This window comes from Penicillium griseofulvum (assembly GCF_001561935.1).
Source record: "Penicillium griseofulvum strain PG3 chromosome Unknown contig_14, whole genome shotgun sequence".
NCBI classification, from domain to species: domain Eukaryota; kingdom Fungi; phylum Ascomycota; class Eurotiomycetes; order Eurotiales; family Aspergillaceae; genus Penicillium; species Penicillium griseofulvum.
In genome coordinates, this window is record NW_024467437.1 from 72,696 (window position 1) to 84,009 (window position 11,314).

Below are 11,314 nucleotides of genomic sequence, written 5' to 3' on the forward strand. Positions count from 1 at the left end.
CGAGATCGGCTTAAGAGGATGACTAAGGGCGGTTAGCCTGGAGGTGTACCTGGGCAGAATATCCAGGGCGATAGGGCGGTACTGCAAGTTACAATGGAAAGGCCATTTCTGCTGCCAGAAGCTGACATTTTGTCATTTTCACAGGTGCTTATATTGTACAATATAAAATCAAATCTGATAAAGCAATGTGTGGGTCCAAGCTGAGCCGCGGGGCATCACTTTTTGGGAGCAATTGGCCAATGACGTTGAGAATGTTCATACTATTTTTAGTCAGTGCAACAGGGTTCCAGGGCTTTGTATGTTTACATGAGGCTGAAAGTGTAAAGAAGGAGAGGACTTAGAAGAAACCTGCAATAGCCCTTTGAATCATCTTAGTGGCATGCCAAGAAGTATTTTTTCGTCTCATGGCTTCATGCCTGATCATGTTAGAGCTATGATGAACTAGCTAAAGACTAGATTATAAGAGCTCTTAGATCAAACAGCGAAGCTTTAGATGGACAGCCAAACAATATGAACATGTGCCCTGATAAATTTTGAAATTTTCAAAGCGGAGCCAGAAATTTCTTGGACACGCAATGTGTACTCCCGTGCCCTAAACACAACAATTGGTGACACTTTGTGATATGTGCAAGATGCTACATTACAACCAATAGTTTTATCAAAAGTCCATCCCTTGCATGAAGTTGGGCACAAGAATGTTTTAAAATTTTACAGAAAAAAAAAGGAGGCAAAAATATGTCGTAAATCAGTGCTCGAGATGATCGGCTCTGAATGAAATTCCAAATGTCCTAGTGGTATATGAAACATCGAGGGGGAAATACTATCTACTTCTGGAGTAACTCTAGTAACAGCCTTGTGAATGATTTCTCACATAAAGGCACCAGTCACCAACGCTAAGCATCATTATATCATGTTTTTCTCGCTCCGCATAACCATCGCGCACTTTTTCGTCACTGATCACGTTTACCAGCGGCCACCACCGGCACCGCCGTTGAAGCCAGAGCCACCAGCGGGGCGGGCGTTGGCGAGGTTAACGCGGATGCGACGACCATCGAGACTGGATTAGGGTTAGAAAATGTGTTTTTTTGGGGGAAGATTGGAAAAGAAACATACTCCTGCTCGTTAAGAGCGTTGATGGCGGCCTCGGCCTCCTCAGCGGAAGAGAAGGTGACGAAACCGAATCCACGGGAGCGACCAGTCTCACGGTCAACCATGACGATCTGGAAAAGAAAATGTTAGCTTAAGCGAAAAAAAAAAGGAAAAATTGGAATTTTCACATACAGAGTCGACGATCTGGCCGAACTCACCGAAGGCCGCACGGAGCGACTCGTCGCTGGTGTGCCATGAGAGGTTTCTTTAGATAGTCAGTATAAATGGCTCACTCAAGATCGATATTCGATAGAATTTGACATACCCGACGTAGATCTTAGACATTTTGAAAGAAAGTGGGAGTCACGAGGTGTTGATGAAGAGAATTAAAAGATGCGGGGCATCTGAGGAGATATAGGGCCTTCGTGGCGGTGAGAGGCAAAATTCATTCGCCCCGCATAAAAGTTGAGCGATGGAGGCGAAAAGGAGCAAACTCTACCATGATGGACTGTACACATTGATATTTTCCACATTATTTGGATTCAGGGCATTCTTTCAATTTACTATTCGTCAATCAAATTCCCCCCACATAGGTGGCCATACAGGATCTGGTTTTGCCTGAATGGCAGAATAAACTGTAGCCACAAATGCCCTAATATCTGGAATCCAACAGAACTATCGCCTTCATTGTATGGGACGGACTACGATGTACAGTTGTTACCAAGGGTACATAGGAGGAATGGAGCAATGGAGCTATAACGCCACCCAGGCTAAGGTGGGATATGAAGAGGTACAGAAGTGGACAGATTGGTAGAAGTGGATATGGTCAGGTCAATCTTGCATACCACTTACATTTGAAGCTACTTAAAAATAACCTACTCATTCTAGGGCGTTTATCTATCTATCAATCTATCCTACCTGAAAAGAGCAAAAACAAAAACATACAACAGTGAGGATTCGCTGGTGGTCACCCACCCAACTACTAACTCACCGGCGTGTGGCTTAAGTACGGCTGAGCGGACGGGAAGCCCTGTTTTCCACACCCTATGGTCGTATGTGCTTGATATAGCATAGCGGAGAATCATAGAATAGAGAGCAGGTATGTGGTAGTAGGCGAATGTGTGAGAAATATATAGTACTGGTACAGGTTTCAGGAAGGTGGTGATAACAGCGGTGAGGCCAGGTCCAAAAAGAGAGTTATGAACTGATTACTTTGATATAGTTGCCTCAGACACCAATGACCCACACTCTTATGCAGCTTCACAAAATCCTCTCCACGTTATCAGCTTCATATTTCGCTCTTTTACTTTGTCTGTCTCTTATTTCCTAGGAACGTCTTACCAATATGCCACCTGGCAACCTAAGCTCGAAATTCTAGGACCAGTGGAGATGACTCGTGGTAGACCGCGACACCCCGAAGAAGCTGAATTCATAGCTTCAGACTTGGCTCCACTCAATATCAAGCTACGTAGTATCCGACAAGGAGACAGATGATGCCACCTAGTTTAAACTTTAGTATAAACTTGACAAGCTCACGTTAACGGGGCCTGAATTACTCAACAAGCTCATGACGCTCGATCCAAAGGCGGATAAACAACTTGACGTACGTACACGTCAATAACGACATTTTCCAGTTTACTATGATCTAAGGTATGCTATCCGGGACCGCACTATCAGCTACTCGGACTTTTCCAATTTCCTCCGTTTAAATCCCGGGATATAGTTGAGGGCCATCAGGCAGTGGTTAAAGACTGAGTAAGTGGTGCCCCTCGCCCACGATTTGAATGTGAATGCCTTCGCTAACAATATACTTATCTAGCGAGGAAGATGAGTTCTACAAGGTCCATCATCTCCGTGCACTGGGCTATTCATTTACCTGTGGATGGTACCCGCTAAGTCTAGAATGATTCTACGTCCGAGATCGCGAGTACCAGAAAACACACTGTCCGCATGTAGAGAGAGCCATTATCAGCTTCTACTACCCTACATAGAATAGCATGCTCGCGAGCGAGCTTGAGGTGTTAGTATAGATTATTGATATCCGGTCCTATCAACCTTCCTTTTCGGGGACTCCTAACATCGCTTGTTAATCTCGTTTTTTGGGACTCGTCAAGTACGCGTTATTCACCCACGAGGGAAAGACTCCTTCCGTGCCGTCCCTACATCATCTCCTACAGTAGTTGAAGCTGTATCCAAATATCAAGTTATTTCATTTCATATCACATCGCATCTCCCCTTCCCCCTGTATCTCCGTATCACTTCCCGCTCATGTCTGTAGTCATCTATTGGACTACCGATGCTGCCACAACTGTAGACTCTTGGTGGCTAAGCCAAAATACCGATACCGTCACCGCGAATTTCGGCATGTTCCGCACTATAGAGTCTCGTAAGTCTTTCTGCCCAGTAGTGACACTCACTCGATCTCGGTCCACTCAAGCTTCTCGGACAACGGCGTGCTACTTCCGCCGTCACATAAAAAGGTCATATTTGTCTCAAGATATGCAATAACATCCGCCGTAGCGTCTGCTATCTCAGCTTCGCTTGGTTGAGAAGCAAGGTGCGAGTTACGAGGCACATCTTGGATATCCAGGCGGTCGTGCACAGATTCGTACGCTGCCTTACTATCCGGTATCTTCCAGCTTTTAATGAGCTTCTGACGAAAAGGCTTAAAAGGACACTTGTTTCTATCGTCCAGAAAATTGGAGTCTCTAGCTTCAAACCTATCGACCGTGATCCCAAGGCGTTCAATATCTACTTTCTTGAATGTTGTCTGTCTGGATAATGCGAGCTCCGTAAGTGTGTGGATAATCAGGTCATCCTGGTGGCTCTCTTCGGGATAGAGTGACATAATGTGCAGATTTCGGGTTTATTTGGTGGTGTGGTCGATGTCCAGTAACATGATAAAATAATTGGATGGTGTCTGGCACTTTGTTGGACGAGAGATGATGCTTAACGGGGAGGCGGACTTAGAAATTTAGAATGCTGAACTGTTAGAAAAGGGAAATGTGACAGATGCAAGAAGTGAAGAAAGGGTGATGGGAAATAATATCAACAAAGGGGTATCTCATCATCATGAGCCATACATTTGCCTAATGGGTTCGGTGCTCATCCAGCCGGTCTAGTTAAGATCTGATCCATTCACCCACAACCACGTATACCGCATGGAGACATGATGTAGCAAAAAAACATGCAAAAAAAAACAAAAACATACAACAGCATAAGTATGACCGTGGTCACCTAGCCCCCACGGTTCAGGCATGGGCGGCTCGCCGCTCTATTCAGGGCCCTCAGGGCGGATATTCACCCACCTGAATATTCTTCACCCGAATATTCAGCCCGTACAGCAAAATATACATTTCCCACTTCTAACCGGTAATGCTATAAGTAACCTTTCTTTTCCCCTCCGTTTTTACCTCTTAAGCCTCACTTTATTATAAGTAAGATACGTACCAAGCGTAACCTAATATTAAAGTATATAGCTAATGTTATAGATTTCAGCGAATATAGTAATAATAAAATCTAACGGATAGTACTACCACGAATAGAATCTAGGTATAAAGAGACGTTACTTATTTTTAATAAGTAAGTCTCAGCTATAGGAGTAGAGAAGTAAATCGCTAAATTATACCTCTATCCCTAAATTTATCGAATTACATCTATATTCTGTTATTCCGCCGGATATCTAAACATATAGGGCTTTTCTAGAGTAGGTTACAAGAGGAAAGGACGGTCGGATCGAAGAATGGCCTATAGTCGGAACGATAAAGGGATTTTTTAGGCAGTTCGTCACTAGTATAAAGAGAGAAAGAAACTTTGACTTCCCACTAGCCACTAGGACTACAATTAAAGAGGTCTATACTAATGTCCCCCTAAATAAATCAGGGCTAATACTAGACAGTATATTAAGGGAGAACTAAGGACTAAGATTCCTCTCTCAACTGAGTAATGATACGCACTACTAACTAGTCACAGTTAGGTTAGATGGGTTCCGGGTATACTTGCCTTAATACTCCTTGTGTATCTAACGTTAACGATCTATCGTAACTAAGCTATTACCTGTAAGGCCTTACTATAGCCTAAGTCCTGTTAAGAGATCGAGGAACGATACTAGTGAGAGCGCTGAGTAGATCTATACTAGGGTATTAGTCTGCTTGTGAGTATTATTAAGTTATAATCAAGTAAAGAGTTATAGTAGTCTAAAAGGTAAACATAAGTAACAATGTATAATTAAAGACGAAGAACTGAACTAAGTATATAAATAAGTGTCCTTATATATCTTTTAATTCCTACTCCTAGTATAACTCCTTAGAGTTACCGTTAGAGTCGCTATATACTCCTATATATACTTCTCTAAGTTAATATAGGAGTCACAGTTACGTGTCCTTAGTTCTGTGTATAGCGATTCCTAGTATAGGTAATATCTGATACCCTAAAGTATATATATACTAGAAACCTTTTAGTAAAGAGTCTAATTAGGCTTAATTATGCTTTTACTTACTAAGTGTAAATAGGTTTTCTCTTTCCTAAATACCTAGGGATACTAGAGTATTAGATACTATATATAATCTGTTAATAAATAGATTAGTTAGCTCTTAGTAGCCTATCTGTGTACCTAGTAGGGTACTATTAATTAGTAATAGGTAGTTCTGTAATATTATCTCCCCTTCCCCTAGGGTTTTGTCCTCGAAGCCTTTTAAAGCTATTAACTACCCCTTAGGTAAGTAATATTAGTTATTTTTCTTTTTCCCTTTTTTTTTTGTTCTTTAGTTATATACCTTTTATACTATACTAGTTAATAACGCGATTTGTAAATAAAATAGACTTACTTAATATTAATTAATTCTAATAAATAATTTAGTTATTAAATACCCCTATAAATATTACTTTTCCTATAGTATCTCTTATATAGCGGATCTTAAGTACTATAACTATATTAAATATACTCGTTAGGGTCGGAAATATATAAAAAGGTTCTATAGCGAAACTAAGTAGTAAAAAGTGTTATATAAGTAGTAGAAAATTAATAAAGAGCTTACCTAGGCTAAAAAATAGTAAATAGATATAATAATAAAAATAATATATTTATATAAATAGCGCTAATTCTTATATTCTTAGAATAATCGGATATTAGATTACGATTCTGTGTTAATAAAGTAGTTAGATATTAAGGATCCTCTATCTACTAAAGATCTTACTAAGCTAGATCGCCTCGCTAATAAGTATAATACTTAAGCCCTTACCGCTATATTAGAGGATCCTACTCTAACCTAGATATTTAGTCCCTTATCCCCTTCTGTCTTAGAGGGGATAGACCTATCTTTCCTAGTTAGCGATTCTTCTAGTAGAACTGTTAAACTAGCTAGGGGTAGCTCCTTAGGTTCTTAATAGGTTCCTAAGTATTTTTAGAGGTATTATACCCCTTCTATCTTACTAAGTAGTAAGGCTTTCTACTTATTTACTTTATTTCTAGGATTTCTTTGACCTTATATTTGTTTTCGGTTTCTTCCTCTAATTCTATATTTATTATAAGTTTAGTATTATTTAGTATAGGTTTAAGTAACGAGATATAAAATACTAGATAGAGTTTTTATATACTTTCTAGTAGCTTTAAGCGATAGTTAACTAATCTTAGTTTTTCTTTAATTTCGAATAGTCTTAACTATAGGTAGTCTAATTTATTACTAGGTCACTTAGTTTTAATATTATAGCGTAAAAGATAAATCTTTTCTCCCCCCTTTAGGTTAGGTCCCTTTTTATATTTTTAGTTATAATACTTCTTTATTTATAGATTAATAAAGTTAATATCTTTAGATAGTTATAGGTATAACTGTTTTAGTTTATTAGCCTTTAGTCTCACTAATTCTACTATAGCTACTTTACTAATTAGTTATCTATAAACTATAGGGTTATACCTATAATTAGTAAAGAATAGTGATTCTTAGGTTATAGAGTAAATAGTATTATTATACGCTAGTTATACTATTAGTAGTAGTCCTACCTAGTCGTTTTATTAGTAGTTTATATAGTATTATAGGTACTACTTTAGGGTTTAGTTCACTCTTTTAATTTAACTATTAGTTTATAGGTAGTATACTATAGAGAGTCTAAGCTTAATACCTATCTAATCCGCGAAGGATTGCTATATATTTAATATAAATAATTTATCTCTATCTAATATAATTTTAGCTAGTAGTCTATAGTTTATAACTATATATTATAGGACTATATTCGCTATTTAATCTATATTAATAGTTTCTATAGTTAGAATTATATAGGCGTATTTAGTAAGCCTATTAACTATAACTATAATTATATTATATCCTTCTAAGATTAGTAGCTTTATAACAAAGTCTATAGTGATTTATTCCTATAGGTTAGTTAGTATCTTAGATAGCTATAATTCTCTATAGGGTATATATTATATAGGCTTGTTCCTTTAGTATATATTATAGCCTTAGATATAGAATCTAACCTTATAGTTTATATTTAGAAAATAATAATTTTATAAAATATATTCTACTATCTTTTCTATTCCTATATATTTATAAGTAAAGTTATTATAATATTTCTTAATTACTTCCTCCTAGAGTTTAACTAAGATATAGATTAATCTATATAGGTAGAATAGACTACTTTTATCTTTAATAAGTTTATTATTTTCTCTAAGGAGTTAATTAATTATATCTATTTCTAGTTCTTTCTTAATTTATTATAGTAGGTTACTATCTTCGACCTCTACTATTATAGCTAGTAACTGTTTATTATATAAGATAGTACTATCTAAGTTTTGTCTTAGTATAGTAGGTTCTACTACTTTAGTACTTAACTTATAGTTTAGTTACTAACTTAACGTATCTACTTAGCTATTTTCTGTTCCTTTATAATATTCGATTCTAAAATCGTATTATATAAGGGTTTCTGCCTATTATACTTGTTATTATATAAGAACCTTTATAGTAGTAAAAAAGGTAAGGTTCTTATAATCGGATTTAACTATTACTATATATTTTACTCTTTTTAAATATACTCTTTAGACTTAGAATACTAATACTATAGCTAGTAGTTCCTTATTATATATATTATAGTTAAGTTCCGCGGGTATTATCTTTCTTAACTAGAATATAACTAGTTAATATTTCCTATTTAGTCTTAGCTATATTAGTCTAGCTCCTAAGGTATAGTCTAATACGTTTGTTTCTATAATAATTGGTTTATTATAGCTAAATATAGCTACAATTATCCTTTAGCTAAAGAGTTGTTTAAGTTATTAGAATAACTCTTCTACTACTTTATCCTACTCGAATTTCTAGTCTTTTTTAGTAAGTTAATAGAGTCTTAATACTACTCTAGCGTATCTATTAATAATTTTTCGGTAGTAGTTAACGAGACTAAGAAATTGCTATACTTCCTTAATAGTCTTAGGTATTAGCTATTCTATAATACTCTTAACCTTGTCTTCCTCTATCCTAAGTCCGTTTAGGCTAATATAATATCCTAAGAATAACGTTTCTTAGATATAGAATTCGCATTTCTTAAGTTTAAGAGTAACCTTTACTTCTCTTAACTTCTATAGTACTAGCTTATTATATTTAATATAATCTTTAAAGGTTACTAAGAATACTAAGATATTATCTAGATATGTAATAATAAAGATATTAAGATATTCCTCTAGCGCTTTAAAAATAAAGTATTAGAATATAGCTAGTGTATTAGTAAGGCTAAAGGGTATAACCTTATATTTATAGTATCTGAACTTAGTTTTAAATACTATTTTCTATTTATAGCTTAGCTTAATTCTAATATAGTAATATATATTAGTAATATTATATTTTAAGAAGTACTTTACTCCTCCGATCCGGTCTTATATCTTATAGATTAAAGGTAATAAGTATTGGTCTTTAATAGTAATCGAATTTAGATATCGATAGTCTATATAGAGTTAAAGGCTCCTATCTTTTTTTAGTATAAAGATAATTAGGTATCTAGCTGATAACTTTAAGGCTCGGATATAACCTTTCTATAGGTTTTTGTTAATATATTCCTTAAGTATTTAGGATTCTTTCTATAATAACTAATAGATAGGTTTAAAAGTAGGTTTAGTACCCTCTATTATATTAATTTTGTGGTCGAAAGGCCTATATTTAGGTAACACTCCGTTAGTAAGTGCTATAAAAATATCTATAAACTTCTAGTATTTATCTAGAATCTAGGGTTCGTCGCTAGTTATATATAGCTTTTTATTTTTAATAATTACATATTCTACTAGTTCTTAGTTAGATATACTAGGTAACTATTCTATAGTATCTAGGGCGACGCCTATAACTAATACCCTAGTCCTCTTCTTCTAAGACTATCTATTCTTACCCTATTAGCTAGACTTCTTCTAACACATTTTGTAGTCGTTATACTATTCTATATATTTATACCTATCGAAAGTAATCTATCCTAACTACTAATTAATACTTAGATTATACTTTCTAAGCTATAGAACTCCTAAAATAATATTATAGTCTCCTATTTCTAGAATATTAAACTTAATTAGTTTTAGGTATCCGTAGACAGATATTAGTAGTGTAATAGTTTCCTCGCTTACTCTACTAAAGAGAACTTCTCTATCGAGTCCTATAATAGGGATAATATATAATAATAGTTTAGTAAGGACTTATTAGGTTTCTTAGAACCTAGGGTTTATAAAATTATTTATTACTCCTAAGTTAATAAGAGTCTAAGCCTTTCCTATTAGTAGGATTATATATAGTTTAATATATATTCTTAGTAAAGTTACTACTAGCTATACTATTAGACGGCCCTAGTGGTCGTATATCTATTAGCTATTATACTATACCCTTTAATACTCTTGGTTCTATTATAGCTTCTTTATCTACTTTAGTAGCTAGGGTTCGATACTAAGATCTAACTTACCGGTCCTATAGGTAGTATATATCTCGTTATAGTATATAATACTAGCTATTCTACTATATCTTAGGTATCGTATATATCTTTTATATATATAAGTGGAATCTTTATAAGGGTATCCTACTAGGTCGTTGCCTTCCTTAATTATATTAATAAGGTACTAGTCTAGTCTACTAGGCTATATCTTTCCTTTAAGATATCCCCTAGGCTTATTATCGGCCTCTTTATTATTTTAATAGTTCTTAAGACTATCTAGTGGTATTTCTAGGATTATTTAGTCGCTTCTTAGGAACGCGTTTATTATTCCTAGACTATTAGTGGTTCTAAGGGTCATAACTAGCGTTCCTAGGAGACCTACTTCTTATTCTTAGGAGTTACTAGACCGTTCTAAGGAGTAATCTAGCTCCTAGGGGATATACTAGGTCTATCCTTAGCTTTCTATAGTATCTTAGTTAATTTCTAGGTAATCGATATATAGCTTATTAACTAACCCTTTAACGTATAGGTTACCTACTAATATCTCTTCTAGGCTTAGGTTACTCTATCTTACTAAGAGATCTTTTAAAGATTCTATCTTTAGGTAGTCCTATTTAGTTTCTTAGGTCGTACGCAGTTCTTCGCGTATCACTTATATATATTACCGTTTCTCGTACAGTTTCTTTTACTTATATTCTCTCGTATAGTATCCTAGTTTTCTATATATAAAATAGAGATTCTTCTATTAACACTTATTTTACTTATCCTAAGTAGTATCTAATTCTATTAGCTTTAGGCTATATAGATTAGGGTCTTAAAGCGCTCTATTATAGCGCCTATTACTAAAATAGCTAAATCTATAACTCTTACCCTTTTTCTATTAGTCTATCTCTCGGTGTTTATATCATCGCTCGTTAATACGATTATTAATCTTAACTACGATTATAATAAGTTAGTCTAAGGTTTTAGGCTTATTAATTTATACTAATTCGTCTTTAATATCTAGTTTAAGTCCTACTTTAAAGTATAGAATATACACTTAGTTAGGTAAATCTAGATAGGATATAATTTACTAGAATTTAGAGGTATAGACTAACGCACTAGTTTATTATCTGATTTTCTATAGCTTATATTTAGCTATTTAGGTTATATTAATATCTCCGAAGGTTCGCTTAAGATATTAGCGGAACTTATTATAGTTACTAAAGATATCCGCGGTAGTTATAGACTAATCTCCTAGTACCTTCTTATAATAATCTCGAATATATAGTTTAAGCTAGTTCTATACTTATCTACGTAGGTAGGTTAATATAAAAATCACCCTATTAGCTTC

General features: G+C 34.9%; 2 protein-coding genes across 2 annotated transcripts; both read right to left on the minus strand.

Annotated features, from left to right (window-relative positions):
• Positions 1-963: 963 nt before the first annotated feature.
• PGRI_093370 (RNA recognition motif domain-containing protein) lies at positions 964-1,434 on the minus strand (the record flags this gene model as incomplete). Its single annotated transcript, XM_040797050.1, has 4 exons — positions 964-1,057; positions 1,114-1,220; positions 1,282-1,354; positions 1,415-1,434. The coding sequence occupies 4 exons, from the start codon at positions 1,432-1,434 to the stop codon at positions 964-966; spliced, it is 294 nt and encodes a 97-aa protein (XP_040649861.1).
• A 1,980-nt stretch (positions 1,435-3,414) lies between these two features.
• PGRI_093380 (uncharacterized protein) lies at positions 3,415-3,937 on the minus strand (the record flags this gene model as incomplete). Its single annotated transcript, XM_040797051.1, has 2 exons — positions 3,415-3,463; positions 3,507-3,937. 2 exons carry the CDS (start codon positions 3,935-3,937, stop codon positions 3,415-3,417), a joined length of 480 nt encoding a protein of 159 aa, XP_040649862.1.
• Between the last annotated feature and the right edge of the window lie 7,377 nt (positions 3,938-11,314).